This window comes from Bubalus bubalis, chromosome 8 (assembly GCF_019923935.1).
Source record: "Bubalus bubalis isolate 160015118507 breed Murrah chromosome 8, NDDB_SH_1, whole genome shotgun sequence".
NCBI lineage: Eukaryota > Metazoa > Chordata > Mammalia > Artiodactyla > Bovidae > Bubalus > Bubalus bubalis.
In genome coordinates this window covers 50,725,717-50,747,812 of record NC_059164.1, presented here as the reverse complement: position 1 = coordinate 50,747,812, position 22,096 = coordinate 50,725,717, and the positions used below count along the sequence as shown (strand labels likewise).

At 40.8% G+C, this 22,096-nt stretch overlaps 1 protein-coding gene across 1 annotated transcript in view; it reads right to left on the bottom strand.

Annotated features, from left to right (window-relative positions):
- Positions 1-22,096, bottom strand: part of WNT2 (Wnt family member 2) — a 44,014-nt gene that overhangs the window by 19,780 nt on the left and 2,138 nt on the right. The window contains exons 2-3 of the mRNA XM_006065936.4: positions 21,044-21,270; positions 15,488-15,765 (exon numbers count right to left, since the gene is read on the bottom strand). Of these exons, the coding sequence (XP_006065998.1) occupies positions 15,488-15,765; positions 21,044-21,270 (505 nt within the window). The remainder of the gene's footprint in view (positions 1-15,487; positions 15,766-21,043; positions 21,271-22,096) is intronic.

Sequence of the window (22,096 nt, the reverse complement as noted above, 5' to 3'; positions counted from 1 at the left end):
ACTGTGACACTCATTTCTGAGTGAGAGAGGCTCTGCGAGAGACCAGCCTTGGAGACCTCACCAAGTCTGAGCCTTTGGCCTCAGCTCAGGCTCAGGGCAGAGGACGAGAAACCTGCCTTCTGAGGGCCTCCGCCATCTCCATTTGCATGTCTAAGCCAAGGGGTGTTGCGGATGGGAGGCAGAGGCAGCAGGGGAGTGAAACCCCTTGGTGACATTATCTGAGGCAGTGCTAGGAACAAAATTCTTAGGGTAACACATTGATAGCCCTGTTTCTAGGAACTTGGAGCTGATGGTTGGAACTCTGCCCACTCTCTGAGGTTCTTCGTTGGGGTCGGTAGGGATATGGGGGTTGGCTCCAGCACAAAATGGGTAGAGCTCCCCACAGCACCCCAGCTCACCCTACACCCCACCTCACAGAAACCAGTGTTCCAGGCTGCCTGTCCCTCCCCAGGGCCTCACCCCAGGTAACTCTACCCAGGTTTTGCCTCTTGCACAGACTCAGTTTCCATCCAATGCTATGGTAGAACTAAGCATACAGAATGTTCATCATTCCAGAAGATCAGTCCCACAAAAGCAATCTAGCAGGAGCCAAGACAGCATGGGGGCTCCACAGTTATGCATCCCCTTCTTGGCTCAGGCCGTAGCACCACACCTTCCCTGCTTTGTCCCACATGATGACTGTGCCCTGTTACATTTGAAGTCTGCCCTGTTCAGCATAAGCCAGCTTTGGAGGGAAGGACATAGAAGGAAGGAGAAATGTCCTGAGTTTGGTCCTCCGGGTCACGGGGCTCTGGGCATCTTTAAAGGATGTTTCAGAATGGACTCCTTTTCTGGAACTACACTTCCCTTGTGCCCCCCAACTCTGCCCCCCTATCTTTATATGGCAGGTGTTTGGTATGAGACTCATTAGGTGACCCGGACAGCAGGCCTCTGCCACAGAAACACGGCTAGGAGGGCCATCTTGACTCCACCCCCTCTGCCCCACTTGGGTCACCTGTCCAGGAGCTTTCTGTCCAAAGATCTTGATGGAGCCACACAGAGCTCACTCCGTGCCAAGCGTTTGGGAACTGACTATGAACGCTTATTCGTCAAAGCTTATTCCTTTAAAAGCTGACTTATTTACTCACAAGTAATACTTGTCTTTGAAAATAATGGGATATATTACTCTCCTTTGTAATATTAATACTAAGTTTCCAGGTTACAAAGTTAGAACTTGGTATTTGTATATGATTAACTGAAGGGTTTGCATATTAATTTAAAATACACTTTATGAGTTCTTATAAGCACATGCAGGAGTGGCACACCCTGTTGATCATCACCGCGGTTCACTGTTCAGTGGCTGCGGCCACTTCTCTCTTCCTTCTAACTTCTGTTCAGGTGTGGGTAGCCACGTGCTTCAGAACTGGCCTGGACTCTTTCTGACCCACAACAACCCAAATCTTTAATACTAATTGCACTGTTCTGCCACTAATTTTTTTTTTTTTTTTTTGGCATAGAGTATGTAGTGATACAGTTTGGGCCAATATGATGTTACAGATAATCTGTTGGGAGGCTTGTGGGAAAGATTCCTTCACTCTTTAAAAGAGATAAATGTCTTTTTCTCTGTCTCTGGATGCAGTTTTTTGCAGCTGCTCCTTGGGACATGAAGCAGCCAATGCAGGACAAGCAACAGGCTGTAGACAGCAGCCTGGAAAGACAGGAAGAACTAGCTTCCAGAAGGTGTTGCTGAACTGCTTGAATGAACCCACCGTGGCCCTGCCCTCCTTCCAGACTTCTCGTGATCCAAAATACTGAGTTTTCCTCATCTTTTAGGTTCCCTGGGGTCTGTTACTTATAAGTGAAAGTATTTCCACTGGAACCATGATCAATTCTTGATTGGAGTTTAATCACAGACTCTGACAATTAACGAAGGGGGAAAGTGAGATGCCTTCTCTGGTACTGGGTTCGCTGGCATCTCCAGGTCCCATCCCCAACAGGCAGTCCAGGCAGTGCTCAGTCACACGTGGGGGCTACCTCTGCCTCTTCTGTATACTGAGTTTGCAGACTTGACATTCAAATCTTTAACCTTGAAGAGGGAAACACCCACTCCATCAGAGAGGCAGAGGGCAGGGGATCTAAGCCTAAGTGGCCTCATTTAGAAAGTAGCTGATGTAAGAGTAAGAAACTCACAATAATGTTTCCTAGTTTAGAAGAATTCTAATATTCAAATGGTATAACAACATTATAATAATAAGCACGGCACTATGTGCCAGGCTCCACATATTGTCTTATGTAATTACCATGATTAGGCAAAGTAGATTATTATTCCCATTCTACAGTTATGGAAACCAGGGCTCAGTAAGGAAAGTCAAATCCCCAGAGTCATCCCCGTGAGACAGAGGCACACTATTAAAAAGATGTGAATCAGATATGTTTCACCCACAGATCCATGCTCTTTCTACAAACACATTTTAAATATTCCTGTAAATTGTGTTTTTCTCAAATTTTGAATTGTGCATATTCTGCTTCCCTCTATTTTGACTAAATCAAGAATTAAATGGATAATGTTATAGACCTATTAGAGCAAAAAAGAGGTAAGGAGGGAAATAGGAATTACATTGCATCTTCCAAACTAATTGTCATAAAAAATCTAATAAACAGTTCATTCACAGGAGAAGTACAAAGTAGTAATAACAAGATAAAAAGATGTTCAACTTCACTAGGAGTCAGACAAAGCAAACTCGAATAGTGTATCACTTTTTTTTCTTTTGCCTAGCAGGTTAGCAAATAATAAAAAAAAAAATCAATGATTTGATATTTGGTGTTGATAAGAGCATGGAAAGGAGATGCTTTAACAAACTGTTGGTGAGAGATTTAAATCAATATGTCATGTAAAATAGCATTTTTGCAATACTTATCAAAATTTTAAATGTACAGTATCCTTTGACTTTGGTGATACTCTGAAAATATTTGCACAAGCTTTGAAGGATACAGACCCATATGGATGTTCACTGCAGCATAATTAGCAAAATATCAGGAAAAACCCAGCAAGACAATGGTATGTGCTTAATAAAGGAATATGACGTGGCTTTTGATTAATTAATAATATCATTCTTACAGGCATAAAAGGAAATCAAGTGAAAAGCAAACTGCAGAACAATGTAAGTTGTATGATGCACTTCTAAAAGGCTTGCATATGTGTGCATACACAGAGAAGGAAGGGAAAGAATGTTCATTTACAATCTGGATGCTGTCTGAGGGGCTGCATAATCCGAAAGAGGGGAAAACAATCAAACTACTCCTCAAGTTAAAAGAAAACAAACACACCAAGAATCTTGGGATTATTCTCTGGCAACTAGAGAGAGCAGAGTAGAGCATTAGAATCCATCTGGAGACTGTCTCCATCACAGAGCCCCTGACCTCTCCTGGAGCGGAATACACCATAACCTGGGCAGGGGGTGGGGCCCACCTTGAGGGCACTTCCGGTCCAGGTGTTTCTAATACACAGCCAGGCTGAGAGTCACGTCCAAACCAGGGAAGGTGGCAGAGTAGAAAAGGAGTCCGCACCACGGCCAGAGCAGGTAAGACATTCACGTGCAGAGCCAGTCTTACTTTTCTAGAAACTGGAGTATCTGAGGACTGAATTAGAAGTTGTGTCATATCCTATGTCTCCAAAATGTCCTGACCTCCAGGGAAAATTTCCCACAAACAGCCCTTTGCGTTAGCATTGCTTTGGGACAGGCTTCCGAGCAGGGCCCTGCCACAAGGATTCTCCTCCGGAGTCTCCGGAGGCGCAGGAAGAGGGGCTGGGGGCTTCCCACGCAGGCAGCTGTAGAGCTGCAACAGACTTTTTATTTGCACTGTGAAGAAATGAGTGAACGAAGCAGGGGACCTGGGGACATCCAGGTACTGCCAGACAGTCTGGGCCTTTTTGTGTTTGTTTTTATATATTACTCTTGAATTTTAAAGTTAAGTATATGCACATGGGGTTTCCCAGGTGGCTCAGTGGTAAAGAATCCACCTGCTAAGCAGGAGAGGCCCTGGTTGGGGAAGATGCCCTGGAGAAGAAAATGGCAACCCATTCCCGTGGGTTGTCCTGGGAAATCCCATGCACAGAGGAGCCTGGCAGGCTTCAGTCAATGGGCTCACAAAGACTTGGACACAACTGAGCGACTAAACAGCAGGAGCAGCAGCAGCATGTACACATGATTTTAAAAAATTAGAGTCCAGCAAAGAGAATAAAAAGCAGTAACTCTCTGCTGTACCCGCTCCACCTCTCCCCTCCCAGTCTGCTTGGCACAACCCCAGAGCGGTCATTTTTAATGCATTGTGCCCTTGTGGTGGTTCATTACATGTCTGTAGAACAAGGTCTGTACTAGTTTTCCTCCAGCTTTGTGAGAAACAGAATCCCATCCTCAAGGTATTTTATGGACATCCACCAGAAAATTCTCTTAATAACTAAACAAACCTGAATGCCAGTGAATGGAGCCCTCTGGAGAGGGGCGCCACACACAGTTGGCACAACTGAGTGTGACAGTTCTGCCAGTCACTTTATTTACCTTCCAAGCAATGTTGTATAGTCCCTGACAGACTTCTTCTTATGGGTGAGGGTGAAAACTTGATTCACACCTCACTAATTTTACCCTCCCCCGGCTTCCCCACATGGTTCTATCATGGTTGGTTCTGATGATTTCTCCAGCTTCAAGGAGAATCCTTACACCTCTTCTAGTTTCTGAAGTCAGCAGCGCTCTCTCTCATGAGATGAGGATACTTGCAGCCCCCTCCGTCCTCCTCCCCTTCCACTTCCCAGTCTCCATCAGCATGGTCTGTCCTTTTGTGGTAACGAAGATTAAAGCATTAATGTTCTATAACCATAATTAAGTGTCTCATGGTATGTCTAAACATCAAATCTAAAAACTGAAAACAGTAAATATTTGTTGTTGTTCAGTGGCTAAGTCGTGTCTGACTCTTTGCAAACCCATGGTTTCCCTGTCCTTCACTATCTCCCACAGTTTGCTCAAACTCATGTCCATTGAGTGGATGATGCCATCCATCTCATCCTTTGTCACTCCCTTCCCCTCCTGCCTTCAGTCTTTCCCCGCATCAGGGTCTTTTCTAATGAGTCATCTCTTCACCAAAGTTTTGGAGCTTCAGCATCAGTCCTTCCAATGAATATTCAGGGTTGATTTCCTTTAGGAATGATTGGTTTGATCTCCTTAGTTAACCGCACAACCAAGGACTGTGCCAGGACTGCATTTTATAATCTCTGATCCAATTGGACAACGTCTGGGATGAAGAATGTTGCTAGATTGAAGCTTGGTGTTTTCTTACTTTACTTGTTACTAAGTGCACTTACTGTAACCCAATGTCTTCCACTCTCACGCTCATTCCACCTGTGCCACCATGTCCCCTCCTTTCCTGGGGGGGGTTCTGTGGCTCTGAATCTTCTTAGTCTCGCCTGGACACAGCTGGGATCACGCCCTCCTAGAGGAGCACACAGCACTGCCAGATGCCATGTTTTCTCTCTTTCTTTTGGTTCATTCCTTCTCTTTACTGCAGCCCCTTCTTGAGTAACTCCTTCAAGGTGCATGGAGGATGCATTTTCTGAACCTTGTGTATTATGAAGTCTTTATTCAGTCTTCACACTCGACTAATAGCTTGGCTGGTGATAAAATTCTGGGTTGAAAATAAATTCCCCTCAAAATTGAAGGTATTGCTCCAAGGTTTTTGGCTTCTAGTGTTACAGATGGGAAATCTGATATGCAGCTGATTCTCTGCCAACTGATTTTTGTTTTCATTTCACTTCCCCCACCCCACCGCACCCCCTACATGAAAGGCACTAGAAACTTGCTCTTATCCTTGGTGTTCTGAAATATCACAAGGATGTATTTAGAAGTTTTAAAAAAATTAGTCCTGTTCAGCCCTCAGTGGGCCCTTTCAATCTGAAAACTTCAGTGCTGAGATGTTCTCTTAATATTCCACCCCCTCAACATGCCACAATTTTTTAGTCTCTTTATGGCTTTCTAATTAGTCAAGTTGCTGAACCTTCTGAATCAATCCTCCATGTCTCTTATATTTTCTCTTTTATAGTTTTAATACTTTCTTCCTGGCTTCTTGAGGAAGAAATTCCATTAGAGTAATACTCCTGGCTCTCTCTATCCCCTTACTAATTTCTCCCCAGGGGAGGACTACAGACTTTTCCAACTGGTGAGTTTAGAGGAAGGAGCAGGGCTTGTGTGTCTGGGTTCCTTCTCTTTGGGCATCTGCCAACATGTGGAGACGATGAGTTATGATCAGCTCCTGCCCTCCAGCAAGGGGTTCCTTGCAGAGCCTGGGTACACAGCCTGGGACAGGGTGAGTAAGTCTGACCAGCTCTGGAGTGGAATCGAAGCTTCAAAGCTGCATCCTCCAGGGCTGCCTTTTTTTTTTTTTTTCCTCATCCTGCAGCAGCTGCTGTTACTCCTTATATCTACCTCCCTTGTCCACTTTTCAGCTGGTTTCAAACTCAAGTGGGAAAGAGAGGTGATGTTATGACTCTCTATTTGTCCTTTGGGCTTTTTGTTTTACTTTCTGGGAGATTTCTTTGACTTTCTCTTCCAAGTTCTCTCTTGTTTTCTAATTGTCACTTTTTGAAAGCATCCATTCTTGTTGTTCATGGCTATAAATACCTTCTTGGATCTTCTTGGTTTTTAAAAATTTCTCTTCTCATCCCTGACTTACTGCTTTTTTGTTTTTTCTTTTATACTTCTGAATTTAATCAAGTATATGGTAATTCTTGGACATTCTCTTCGCATTTAAGAGTGAAGTCATAAAAAGATATTTAGGAATCTGGTTATATGGTAGGGCTTGTGGACCAGAGGTTTGGTTTCTAGAGACTAGGTAGGACACTGTTTGCTTGGGGGACTATAACTCCAAAAAGCCTAGAAGATTTGATGCTAGACTTCTAGGAGTTCTGTTTAGCGGTAAAGGGGAGGAGATGGGGTTCTTTATGCCACCAGCGGGTTTTTCAGTTAATCCCAATTTTTGGACCTGTGCTTCTCTCTAGTGCTCATTTGTATCTGAAATTTTCTTAGGGCATCTTGGTTTCCATGTTCCTCATCTGCTTTCTTTCCCCCTCCTCATCTACTTTTATTCTGCTAGACTGAAGGCTTGTCCATCCTGCTTTATCAGTTACAATTTCTTCATTCCCTTTCCATAAATTTCCAGAAATTTGTTGAGTTCTCTCATTTCTTTGACCATTCTCTTTATTGTTGGTTTAAGCCATGTTTATTCCATTACTATGATTTTAATGAGATCTGAGGGAGAAAGAAGTGAAAAAGTATATGTTCTATCCACAGCCTTGCATCTGATTGCACTTTGAAATGTTCTGGAAGGAGACAAGGATTGTGAGGGGAGGAAATGTTCTCACTTTATGATACACACTTCTGCACTTCTCAGTTTGTTACTTTGGTTTGTATAAGTATTGTTTTTATAACAGAAAGAACATGATAAATAATCGATCACAGTGACTTGCTGTCTTCAATGGGTGATACTGAAAACTTCTTTCAGAAACGTAGGCCACACCCCATGACACATTCGTCCTGTTTCCTATTTTGTCTTGAATCTTTTCTAAAGGGTTTCTTCTACCACTTCCTTCTTTGATTCTTGACTGCTGTCAAAGTCCCGCTTTCTGCCTCCTTAGGCTCCTGTTTGGACGTCTCGCGGCCCCTATAGCTTTTTACAGCCCGGCAGCAGCACAGTTCCTCACCAGCCCCCTCCGTCACCACTTGTTCAGTGCCGTCAGTGTTTGCTCTGTGGCATCTCATCATGAAACCTCATTTGACATGACAACTTTTAAAAAGATGAATAAATATGACTGCTGAGGACAGCATTACTCTTGGCATTAAGCCTTGTAGAAGCCATTTTAGCTTAATATGTAACTTTTCCCGATAAAAAATCTTCAATAAGCTCATCGTTCCATTATTGCTAAAATTTTACTTAGTAGATTGTGGACAGCCCTTAAATCTTTGACTTTCAGCATTTTAAGCCTTCAGGTCTACAGAAGTTATGTTCTACTCTTAGAATTTAAGAAATTTGTAAATATTAGTATTCTCTACCGCAGAAACAGAAGTCTGAACTTTTTTTTAAAAAAAGGTATAGGAGAAGGAAATACATGCATTGTGCAACAGAATAATTCTGTTTTATGTGTATCTGTCCCAACTAAAGGTCAGAGCATAATAACGAGGCATAACATTCATTAGGCTCTTGGCATATGTTAAACTATGCTAAGCACTTGATTTAAGCACTTTTATTTAATCCACACAAGCATATGAGGCATATACTGTTTTCACCCCCATTTTACACATGATGCTATTGAGATACCTCGATGCTGAGGACCTTGCCCCAGGTCTTACAGGCAACATGGTTGAGGCAGGATGCACCCTAAGCCTGTCTGACTCTGCCGGCCTTTCTTATGAAGTCCTGAGGGGTTCCTTTACTCTGGTTTCAGTGGTGGGTTCTGTAAAAGTTTTTACATTTAGTGTTTTCACATTAAATTAGTCCACAAAGAATTATTTTGACAGTTTTAAAGACAAACTTCTCCCAAGGAGAGTGAAATTTTAGTTTCTTAACTCAGCCTTTCTGAAGACAGAACTCAAGCAACGCCAGGGTGTCTTTATAAGACTTCTTTGTACATCATGAGAGTTGTCTTTTTTCTAAGTACCTGCATTTTGCTAAGTTTATGACCCTTGTGTCATGCCATACTGATTCTCTCCCTATCAGAAAAAGGGCCGTCTACCTCATACCATGTGAAATCTGTGCAAACTTAACTACTGACCTTGCCTTAGAAAGCCTACTTAGGATTTATTTTAGTTTGATATATGCTGTATGTTTCAACTAAATTATTTAGTTTAACTTGAGCATTTGAAGAAGTGTTAGCATGTCACTTTTTAGTTGGGTGTTTGCCACAAAACCACCATATTTCTGGTCCTATATCAATTTTCCTGAGGGAAACACACATTAAAATCATATTATTTAATTTTCAGATCCTGGCTGAAAGCCAAGTACATTTATTAACAATTAAATCCTTTTGACAGGTCCACATCTCTGAGAGTGAAAACCAGACCAACATATCTTTCAAACATACATGCTCTGGAACTAGGAAAACAAGGAATATTTATTAGCAAACTGTGCAGTTGATTTGCTTATGCAATCATTTAACTTAAATAAGACATTGTGATTTCTTGAGCACTGTCATTCTTTAAAAACAGTGCCTGTGGGTGGGCTTAGCTAGGAAATATAAGGTGTAGAATTTATATTTGTGGAATTCAAGAACATTACTGTTGACTAACCATATATATAATAGTTCTTACTGACTAATGAAGCTAGTCTAAAAAAATATTTTATATGAATAATAGAACTTTACCTGGAACTGTAACAATTTTCTTAAGAGTTACTCTTTGCTTCAGGGCTTTAATTTTGGTTAGTTTTTGATTCATACACAATAAAAGATCAGCAGTATCAAGAACATACTATTTTGGGGTCCAATAAGACAGAGATGAGGCAGGGAGAACTGATCTAATTTTTCAAAATGCATTTAATTTTATGAATGGAGAAAACCAATCAGAAAATAAATCTGTGCTAAGTGAAAGTTGGGCTTCATGAAAATGCTCAACATGAGGGGAAGATGAGGATATATAGGAGGTTAAAGCAGTTTGGCTCTAATTCAGTTCAGTTTTATCACTTTTCTTTCTACTGACATTCCTTACTTTTTAGAGAGTGATTTCTTTTTCATCACGCCCAGTTCTCTTGGTTCAGAACCATTATGTATTATTTATCTTAGGTGGCATCATAGGATCTATTCTTGGAAGCCTTTATTAGGCCCACGATTTACTTGCCTGTAAAGCTGTGCTTACATCTTGTACAGTATCCATTTGTGTTGACTTTGGAGGCATTTCCTGTAGTCAGAACTGGGAAGTATCTGTTTTGTGCCACGCCCCAGTGGGCTAAGCTCAGGGGCAGGCCCAGTGCTCCGCTCCGCAGCACTGACCTTGCTTGGGGCTGGCCTGGGCAGGGCAGAGAACTAAAACTTTGGATCTTCACCCTCAAACTTCTCACATATAAAATACAAAATATAGGCTATCAAAATATATAAATAAAAATTACAGGAGGCTAGGTTAAGTTTGAATTTCAGCTAGGGAATAAATTCAATTCTAGTGGGAATTGGGAAACAAGTTGAACTTATTCCCTAACTGAAATTAGTCTCTTCATATGCAAAATATGGATAATAATGATACCTATCTTCTAGGCTTGCTTAAAACCTGGTGCATATGTATATACATTTTATGTAGCAATCCTTGTTAGGTAACCTGTCGAAGATTGTGCTCAAGTTTTAGAACCAGTGTTCTAATTCCAGGGTCCCAGCCTCCATGTTGCTTAGTCAACATGATGTCAATCGCTGAGAACCCCCAATGAGCTAATGACAGCGTAAGTCCGTCCATGCTCGGGCTCAGTTGTGTCGCACTCGTTGTGACACCATGGACTGCAGCCTGCCAGCTCCTCTGGCAGAATCCATGGGATTCTTCAGGCAAGACTACTCTAGTGGGTTGCCATTTCCTTCTCCAGGGGATCTTCCCAACCCAAGGACTGAACCCGTGTCTCCTGTGTCCCTTGCATTGCAAGCAGACTGCAGGTAGATTCTTTACTCCCTGAGCTATAAGAGAAATGCCAAAAACAATGTAAACATTATGTTAAAAATATAAATAGCAATAGCAACATCAGTTGCCATGTGCTAATTTTTAATTACTACTCATCAGGAAGCTTAGTGTTTGTATCAGTCTTTATATGTATAGGTAAGGCTGAAAATAAAATTCAGGGAGGTAAAAATGTCTCATAAATTTCCTGGTGAGTCCATTTTTTTTAAGTTGTTCATTCAAACCAGGAGATTTGAACTTTGAAATCTATCATTCTTTTAAAGTGGACTCTAGAGAAATTAACAATGTATAGAGATAGAACTTAAGTATTTAACATCTCCCCCGGTGCCTCGTTCAGCACCTTCCTGTTCAGTACCTTCCTGTTGCTTCACAGCGGCATCTGAATATCTCAGCATGGCATTTGAGGCTCTCCAAAGCTGGCCAAGACTCCGATTTGAAGCCTCAGGAGCATTAGTTCTCAGCCATGAGCTCCCCTGGGACCCTTGTCATGCCTCACTTCTGATGTTTTTTCTGCTTTCATATCTTTCTGTGATTTGGAGGCCCTTCATCCTGGAAAGCGTTTGCCCTATCTCAGTCATGGGAAACCTTTATCTCCAACATCCAGTTCTTTTATGACATAGCCTTTCTCTCCTCAACTGACTGGCTCTGTTGGGTGATTTTCCTACTCTACCATATAGTATAGCGCTTCCTCGCAATTGTATTTCACTTGTCTCCCTGACTCAGATTTAGTTTCTTGTGGTCAGAACTTTGTTTTATTCTTTTCTCCATATGCCATAGTACCAGAAACAGTGCTTTCCCCAAATTCAACCCAACAGCACATACCTGCTGTGCCTTGAGTTGAAATTTTGGGAATCCCACCAAATAAGGCTGAGTTGCATTAGGCATGCTCATGATGACTAGAAGTTATGTTTTTGGCATTTAAAACAAAGTTTTCCCTTTTATTAAAAATAATAATACATATTCACTTTAGAAGACTTGTGAAATTAAGGACACACACAAAGGGGGAAAAATCGTGAGTAAACTACCTTCCAAGGGCAGCAGCTGCTGCTGTTTTTTGTTTTTAATTTTTTTTTTAATACAGAAATACTGTGTGTTTATCTTTCTCAACAGAGACAATACGGAAAGGTAGATAAAGACAAAAGGGTGAAAGCAGAGGCTTTGAACCCCCAAGCCCACGATTGCGTGCCCCTATGTGTTAGCCACTTGATCCCTCTGAGACCCAGTTTCCTTATTTGAAAAACAAAAATACTAATACTATTTTTTATTCCTGTAGGGGTTTTTAGAAATCAAATTACAAAGGGTTTTGATGGTCTTTTGTACACTAGGGAAGACTTTTTTATGCCTATTTTGTATTAGTATGTCAGACTGTATTTGAGGATGAGTCTCTGGGTACTTGAAGAGATCAGATTGAATCCTAAATACCAGCTCAAATTGGATTTGTGCCTGATTCTGTACCTCGAATTACAGATAACCTTCACATCACTAAGGAAGGAAGAGGGGGACTAACTTTTACTAAACACCTACTATGTGCCAGGTTCTCTTCTGTTCCCTTCCTTGTCTTTCCATAGCCTTCTGAAATCCCTTTTACATCTGAGGGAGCTGAATTCAGTGATCTAAGCCATTGGTATTGGAGAAGGCAATGGCACCTCACTCCAGTACTCTTGCCTGGAAAATCCCATGGACGGAGGAGCCTGGTGTGGTGGGCTGCAGTCCATGGGGTCGCGAAGAGTCGGACACGACTGAGCGACTTCACTTTCACTTTTCACTTTCCTGCATTGGAGAAGGAAATGGCAACCCACTCCAGTGTTCTTGCCTGGAGAATCCCAGGGATGGGGGAGCCTGGTGGGCTGCCGTCTATGGGGTCGCACAGAGTCGGACACGACTGAAGTGACTTAGCAGCAGCAGCAAGCCATTGGTATTGCAGGGTTAAAATGAAGGTAGGTCTTGCTTCACATCCTATGTTCCATCTTCACTATGGTAAGAAATACTTTTGCGGGAAAATATCTTTATGGAATTCCTCTCTTATTATGGAAATGTCCAGTGATTGAAGGGCAATATTTGATTGGGTACATGGACTATTTTGAGACACATTCTTTCAGGAAACGTAAAAGAAGTTGGGATTACTTCATGTAGAAAGAGTGGATTAATTTAAAAGCCATTTTCTGGATCCTGAGAGGAAACAAGTGGTGGATATCAACCAAAAACCTTTTGCTTGTCATTTACCTTAACCTACCTTACAATGCAATTTACAAGCTTTTATAGCATGGCTTCTTTACATCTAAAAAGAACTGCTGAGAGAAGCTACGGAATGTCTTTTCTCATAAAATGTTTGTTTTGAACAAGGTAGATTTATCTTTTCAAGACTTATTAATAGCCCTATTTGGAAGTAGAAAACTAGACTCGAGATGAGTTTCAGGAAAACATCATTACAAATTCTGTTGAAGCTGTGATGAAAATAAAATGATATAATAGCACAGAAGATCTAAAATGATATTACAGCACAGAGACACATGAGGGTGCTCTAAGCAGCTGCTATAATAAAGGAATTAAACTGCTCAAATATTAGGGGAAAGTTAAGGCCTGTTGAGATGGCGGTGTTGCATTCTCATGCGTAGCATTGGTTAAACAGAACAATCTTGGAATAGATGGCTTTTCTTTTAAAATGTATTGGCCCTACTTCTCCCCCCGCAGCCCCACTTAAAAAAGTAGAAAATGTTCATATTGGACAATTTGGGAAACACTGAAAAGCAAAGAATAAAAAAACAAATGAATCAATGTTGCTGTCAGCTTTGGAGGCTGGGGTTTACTAGAGCCAGGCCAGTTGGAGGCTTAGCTCAGGAGGTTTGCCTTCAAACACAGCCCAGCCTGTTCTCATTTTGATTCCACAGACCTTCTGCTGGTAAGAAGGGGGAGCAGAGGCTGGGGGTCTAATGACCGCAAGAAGAGAATTAGAGACGCATGTTTATCTCAATACATTTACTCTCATTAAAGTTCATATTCACTGACATCATGCATCTCCTTGAAAAAGTCTGCCCACCCACCATTAATTAAAGCCACATTTTAAAAAGTCAGTGTGTGCACTTTTATTCCGATCAAAAGTAGCCTCCTAAGTTTTGCAGAGTAGGCAGGAGAATATCTGAGGCCTGACAGCTGTTCACCACTACCCAGTAAGGAATCATGTGATTTACATTAAAAGTCATATTGATTCAGAGCCTACAGTATAATAGCTGAGATCTATTGTCTTGAAGAATGGAAACATTCAATATCTAATGACCTACTAAGCAAAATTAACATTTATTTTGATGAGTCAGTGTTATTTTGGATGCAGTGTATAACCATATGCTCTTATCTGTACAGATAGTCTGAGAGATCCATATATTGTGCTTGAATAATTGAGCAGCATTCTCCTATCAAAGACACCACACTTTATAACCTATACATGTGGTATCAATGTCAAAACAAAGGTCAATGTAAATTTTTCCTTATCTGAGCCATTGCATAAACAGTAATTACCAATAGTTGTAGGATTGCACAACCGTAGTCTATATTCTTGGCAGTAGTCACTGTAAGTTCATAAATTCATGAAAATAAAGAATGTTGATTTTCAAAGTTCAAGAAGGTACTGTTTGTAAACAGTTCAGGTCACACTCATCTTATTCCATGTGCTAAGCAAGACTTCTTTCCTTCCAACTTCCTTTAAATGCGATCTGTTCCCTCTGTGAGCCTAGTAAAAGGGTTTTCAACCAAACAGATCTGCATTCTTTTCTATTCTTTTTCCTATTAAAGCCCCCTTGGGGACTTTTCAATTTTATGCTGATCTTTCTTTACATATTAATATCAAGCACATTTTTATTTTGTGTTGATAAAAGACAAATTATGGTTATCTCTTCTCATTGGCAATTAGGTTATTTTAGAGTCGTTCTGACTGAGTGTTTGATTAGCCCAACCGGTTTATGCTTTTTTTACACAAAGGCCTAACATGCAGCATTCAGATTCTCTTGTTATTCCGGTCATGCCACCATATCCCCAAACATGGCTCATCAGTGGACTGATCTTTGGCATTAAAATGGTTTAATCCTAGGCCAAACCACCCCGGGGCTGGGAGGTGAAACCAGAATTGTAGTCCTGACATTTCTTGTGATTCTGCAGGTGACCTTGAGCTCTGGAGGGTCTGTTTCCTCATCTAACAAACAGGGGTTAGGGAATGAATACTGACCAGATACCCAAAAAGTTAGGCAGGACTAGCGGTTAAGGGGCCAAAGCACCTATGGGGCACATCTTCCTCTGGTGCATTTACTCATCCAGTACCAGAAAACCCAAGGTGGGGCTTTCAAGAGTGAAACTGGGGTCTGGTTTTAAAAAGAGCCTCCCTGAATCTAGAAGAAGCCAACAAGCCATGCCTGGTGAGCTGCTTTCATGATAAGTTTGAGAGAAGATGTTCTTGGTCTTGACACCCCTTAGATACAAGCATTTGCTGTCCCATCCGTATGTGGGAAGCAGCCCTAGCCTCAGCCACAGATGCCGTCTTGTACTACATGGTACAGTATGCAGAGAGACCACAGACACTTGACTGTACTCACTGCCCAAAGCGGTGGGTGGACTCTTTCACCTCCGCTGTGGTAGGGAAGGTGGAGTGCAGGTGGGATATTTCAGCCCAGTCGGTGGTATTCTTTAGAGCAAACAGCTCTGGGCTGGGGGACAGTGGGAAGCTGTGATGATAAGCATTTTTGTAACTCTCGGGAAGTTTAAGATAAGCTTGGCTTAAGTGATTTATAAGGCCATGCAGTCTACACAGTGAGCACTGTCGCAGTCCATACCTTCCTGCCGGCTCGGTTGTTGTGAAGATTCATCAGGGCTCTGGCATCCTTGCCTTTCCTTTCCTTGGCATCCACAAACGCTCTGGCAAACTTGATCCCATAGTCAATGTTATCACTGCAGCCACCCCAGTCAAAAGTGCCCTTGTTGTCCTTGGCGGTTCCCTTCTTCTTTGGGTCACAGGAACAGGATTTTAATTCTCCTTGGCTACAGGCCCTGGTGATGGCAAATACAACTCCAGCTGAAGAGATGGCGTAAACAAACGCAGATTCCCGGCTACCTGTAACAAAGATGCTGTTCTTAAAAGTAGTCTGAAATGGCTCGTTGTGAATAACTTTCACATGATGGCTGTTTAATACTTGTTCTACCTCTGACAAAGTATTCTTGAAGAATTCTTTCCTAGAGCCAAGGCTCGCTCTTCAGTATGAATCATTGCACTTATTACAAGCCTTTGTCAATTTGGATAACTGTGTAACAACTATCCTTAAAGTAAATAGAGTATAAAAGAAAATGCAGAAGGAGCCTGCCCCGCACACGTTAGTCTCATACATGTGCTTTTTTTAACCTAGAATCTCATGTGTCCCAGAAGAGAGGACACAAATGTGTCCTAGGCCTTTGTTTCCTCCTCTACACCATACCATCTGAATTTTACAATTCTGTCATTCCATAACATATTTTGGTATTCTAAAATACCACTACAGCTCTCCTGGAAAAAACCTTCCAGGCATTATTGAGGACACTCAGATGCATGTAAATGATTATTACTGAAATGCTGAATTCAAAGTAATCTAGGGGCTGAGGTGGGAAGACAGTTCATGGCAGTAACCATCCCCTCTTGGCATCAACTTGCAAGTAAGGGAGAGATTTTTGGAGGCAATATGCAATATCCTTGAGTTACATGCTACGTCTAACTATTAAGGTGAATTTACTTTCTTCTGGAACACCTGCGCTAATCACTGGTATTGGGTGAAAGACAGTGAAAAGCTTTTCTTTAGTTTTTCTGGAAGGAAACAAATTTACCGCTTATAATTAGACCTGGGCAAGAACCCTTTGGGGTGCTTTCTTAGAATTGTTCTTTATTAGAGCACAGGCTACTTTCACTTACAGACTGAAAGGTACATATTTCAGTGCAATAACTACATTAAATTATTTTAATAATCTGTAGTAACTCATAACACGGTGTTGTGGTATAGTGACAGATATAAGGCTCTTTAGGGTCTGTGTGCACCTCATTTTTCAAGTGGAGCTGTATTTCATTGTTATTAGCATGCCTTTTTATTAATGGTTGCTGCAGCAAATATATTAACAATCAAAATAGAAGCTGAACAAACTAATGCCAATGCAAGGAAGCAAATGGAGAGCCATTTGGTGATTCAATATGTCAAAACGAGTGTGACTTTTTGAACCAGGCAGCTGGGAGAACAAACCACCTTTTCGCATTGAAGCCCTACTTGTTTCCGTTTGTCATTCAGTGCTAAAATTTATTATACATCCCTTACAATATCTGCTCTGCTAGTCTCATTATTAAAAATCAGGAAAACGTATCTACACCATATTAAATGGCACTTACCTCAGCCTTCAAAAAAAATCTCCCCTGAAACCTCTAATCATCAAACAAACCAAGAAAAGGAATCAATCATGCCTTGAAGTTAAGTAGAATCAATTATATGAATATTTGCCATAGGTAGCAGGTAGTGCTCTCCGGAGAGAAATGTGATGGTCGTGGGAGCTGTTTTAGGATTCAAGATTATATTATAAGGATCACAGATGATTTTCTAAGTGAAATTGAGATGTTCTGTAAAAACTGATGACTAATAGATGGAGATGTGGCTTAATCTCTGGTAGTAGCTTTCTGATAAATAAAATTTTTATCTTACTCATTTTTACTGTTTAAGAAAATACCTTGTCCATAGTCATCCCATTGGTCTGCTAAAACCTGGTTTTGAATTTGGAGTTCAGTGCCCACATTTAGAGATATCACATGGGGGGAAATTCTCAAATGCATAATCTATTATGCACTAATCTTACTTTTTAAGGAGAAAGAAGAGAAACTTTAGGAGGTGGTCTTTTAGGGGAAAGCTAGGGAAGATCCAGAAGATAGAATGTCAGTGACCAGACAGTATTTTGCAAGTTGGTAAAGGAATGAATTGCTTACTCATAGACTGCATCCTGGCTTAACTTGCAAACAAGTACATTGACTTATTGGCTGAAAGAAAAAAAAATCACTCAAAATCTGCTACATTTCAGAAATAATTTCCAAAGCAAAACCATCACCTTTCTGAATATGTGTCATTTATTATTCAAACTCATTACTAAATAGTTAGATATTTGTTTATTTAAATAAAAAAAATAGCACATGGAATGACTTTTCATTTTACCTCCAGATGTTTTGGTATCATGTAGATACAGCCTTAAGATGTTTTCAGTTAAGTGTCTTAGATGAATCACTTAAATGCTATGTGCAAAATAGTAGCACATTTCAAGAGTTGGCTTTGTAACAAAATAAATTTTGATCTTAGGCCTTTTAGAAAAACTGATTCTGCTTAAAGCCATTGCAATATTAAACAAAATCCAAATCTGAATGGTGATATTTAGACTTCCTATTATGTTACTATTCAAGTTTCTCTAATTTTTCGTTTGAGATAAGTCAAGCAGTGTTTACTCAGTGTATAGGCTAGTATAGGTGACTGGGAGGGCAAAACATTAGAAGCTAGGCTTTCTGGAAGGCTATGGATTATGCAGCTCTTTTTTAAAATGCTTGCTTTAAAAAAAAAAAAAAAAACACAAGGAGGCTACCTAATAACCTTTTTTTTGTTTAAGGCTTACTCTAGAATTCTGGAGGTATATGCAAATTCTTGTAGGATTATTTTTAAGTTTACTAGTTCTGTCTTTACATTTCTCTGCCCATGTCGGGGGACAGCCAGTTCAATGAGCAAATTACAAAAGTTCCTAAAGATTGTTCTGGTCTTACTCTTGTTCTCTGAAGGAAAAGAGGCAAATGTTCTCCATTTCTCTGTGACCACAGGGTATGTTAGTAACTTTTATGTTCTCATTGTATATGGTACTGCCCTTTGCCTTTCCTATTCATCTATGAGAACACTTAGGTTTCCGAAGGAGGCTTCTTTATAACTCTAAGATGTGAGTTTCCCTCCAAGCAATTAATTGTAAAACTCTTTGGATAACTTCATTGGAATTTCATGATTATTTCCAGGATAAGCTACCTTAGGCCAAATTCAGCCTTCCCATAACCAACACAAAATCATCACTGACAGTCACAGGAGTTTACATAAATGTCCAGGAAGAAATCTGGCCTTCTGTGAAGATTGGAAAGAAATTGTGTAGCATGAGTGTTCTAAGTTTTGAGTGCTTTGGCAGAGCATTCGGCTTCATATGAAAGAAATCTGAAGGAAATACAGTTATAATCTCTAATTTACCTGAAGCCTTAGATTGAGTCAAACTTGTTATGCTTTCTCTATTTATTACCTTTCCCCTCTCAGCCACGGTACAGCTCTGAAGAAACCAATATTGCCAATATTAAGTTAAAGTATTTTATGAATGAATCTCCAGCTTTGGGAGATATACTGTCTTTAGGATCAGTGGTCAAACTTGCTTCCTTTGATTTGTGATCTAAAGGGTTTTTTTGATTATGAAGACATCTTAATGGATTTTCATAGACAGACTCTATAGGTGATCATTTTATAAATGAGAGGTACTCTTAATTTGTAGTGTAATTTGTAATCAGTTGTGAGAACTTTGAAAAGGAACACTCCTAATACATCTTAAATACCGAGAGCCTGTACATAATATATGCAAAGATTTCTTGTGCCAGATATTTGCAAACTCTCTTTGACAAGGTCCAGCACTTTGATTGATTCACTGGTGAACTAATCTAGGTGAAGTCTTAAAATTCCATGTAGTTGAAATTTATTATTATCATCCTTTCAAAAATTTTGCGATGTCATATCGAAACTCCAAAAGGAATGCAGAAGAATATAGTTCTTAAACTAGAGAATAAAATTGCAGAATATCGCAGTAAATTAACTTTAGGGATACACTAAGAGTGAGAGCACTACGCCCTTGGGGGATTTTTAGAGACATTCAGTTATGCGTTTGGCCTCATAAAACCCTAGGGCTATGATGATTACATGATAGAAACACCCTCTGTTAAGCATTACCAAGTGCACAGCCCTAACGATTTTCTTAGGAAGGGGGTAGGGGAGGGCGGTGGGCAAAAACAAGAGGAAAGCTTCCTGTTTCTGCGATTCACACATAGACTGTTGTGTTTTCAGTCAGATTTCCCAGTAGCAAATGGGATGTGCTGCTTCTTGAAGAAATTGCTAAGGCCAGGTTAAGGGATGGGGTTTTTTTTTTTAAATAGGATTTGATTTTCAGTTAATTTTCTCTGCTTGTATATAAGCTAGTGAGCTACTTTCCACATTCAGAACATTTATTATGTAATTAGATAATTTTCAATGTGCTTTCTAAAAAAGTAAAGAAACCACAGGCGTACCCCATTTTATTGCACTTTATTGCGCTTCACAGATACTGTGATTTTTTTTTTTTACAAACTGAAGCTTTATGGCAACCCTGCATTGTCAGATGACAGCATTTTTTGAATAAAGCATTTTAAAATTAAGGTATGTACATTGTTTTTACAGTAGTTAATAGACATGTATACATAATGTAATACACATATATATAATTTAAACATAACTTTTATATGCATTGGGAAACCAAAAAAATTCATGTGACTTGCTTTACTGTAGTGACTAGTGATCCGGAACCAAACCTTCAATATCTCGAAGGTCTACCTTGATGTATTCATGGTTCTCACCCTACCTTCCATAAATATCCTTCTGCCTAAAACATACCTGGAGAATAGGTACTCACTACAAGTTTATCCATTCATTCATTCAACCATTCAATGAATGAGTGCTGCCTACAACATATGAGATACAAGCAAGATGCAGAGAAGGCAGAATGAGTCCCTGCCGTACAGAATTTACAGTTTACCGGGGGTGGGGGGGTGGAGTTCAGAAACAGAGTGACCCAAGACTGAGTAGCTGAATGGGAGGTCAAAAGTGACAAGCAGAGGTTTCTCTCTGCTTTTCAATCACACTGATTTGTTATTGTAACAATGACCATTTATGGCCAATAAAAGATGTGGGCATTCTTTCCCAATCTTCTGCTAAATCCTTCTGGTAGGGTCAGGTCCCAGAAAGAAGAGTTTAAAAGTCAAGAATGCTCTGTGGCTGCTGCTTCCTTTTCTCCTAGAGACAAAATCTGAACCTGGAGGGACAGGCAGGGTTATGAAGGGACATGGATGGACAGAGCCAACGAACACTGCATCCTGACCCATGATCAGCCTCCTCCAAAACTTTAGACAAGCTTCTTGATTTCTCGAGCCCACATCTGTAAAATAGGGCCAATGGCACTCAACAGAATAAGCTTCTTGACTGAACAGAATGCAAGACAAGATGGGCAGGGGCTGTGAAGACCAAGTAAGGGTGTGTGTATGTGAGGGCAGAGCCCATGAGCTGTATGAAGGCGAGACTTACTTCGGAGCAGGACCCTGCCGAAGAGGCTGTGATCCCTGTCCAGGGTGTTGCAGTTCCAGCGGTGCTGGCGGAACTGGTGCTGGCACTCCATCGTCCACTCAGTAACGCCCAGGCCGATGGCACGCATCACATCCGGGTGTCGGTGGCACAGCTGCCGTTGGTGGCTCACCAGGCCTGGCACGTTGTCACACATCACCCTGGAGGAGCCACTCGTAGCTCTCATGTACCTAGGAAGGACCAACATTGGGGAGAGTACTGAACAGCAAGGCCTGGCAGGGTGTTTCCCCGGAGTGGGAAAAGTTCAAAACAGCATTTCAAATACGAATTCTTTATCCTTTAGGGGATACTAGAAAGCAAAATTTATTTTGTTTTTTTAAACTTAAGTTCACTGGAGAAGTGGCACGGCAGGTATGGTGAGTGATCTGGTAGAAGCCACCCCAAAACTAAGTGCTGACTGTTTCTTGGCCACGAAGCTAAGGCCACCAGACGAGGCTCTGGGCAGAGTGGGAGAGGCGAGGTCTGCAGTCCAGGAATGGGGTGAGAGGGGAAGGGCCAACAGGTTTTTGGAAGACATTTTTCTCAAGAAGGCTCTGATCTCAATATACAGTGTGTCCAGACTTGGTTTTGGAGGAAGTAGACCTTTAGAAGCTCCTCACTGCCATTTTGTTGATCCGATGTTTAAGTGTCTTAAAGAAACTGTCTGTCTAATCAGTACCTACTGGGATCTGATGCTACACTCTGCACAGACATGCCATTCTTTTCCTACTAAAGAATCCTTTAAATATTTCCATTTTCCAGCTCTTTTTTGGCTTTTATAGAGAACCCTTGGAAAAAAATCTTTCTATTGTTATTAAGGATACTAAATGTTTGGAAGAATCAAACAGTGTTATAGCTTCATAAAGTACTTTTGAAAAGAAACTTTAACAAAAAATTACATCATCATCTCTACCCAGATGTTCTCTATTAGTTGTGAAATGTTTAGAAAGGTACCTTTTATATAACCCAAGCTGCCATAGGTGTCTTTTGAAGCGATCAAACAAGGAGAATGTCTTT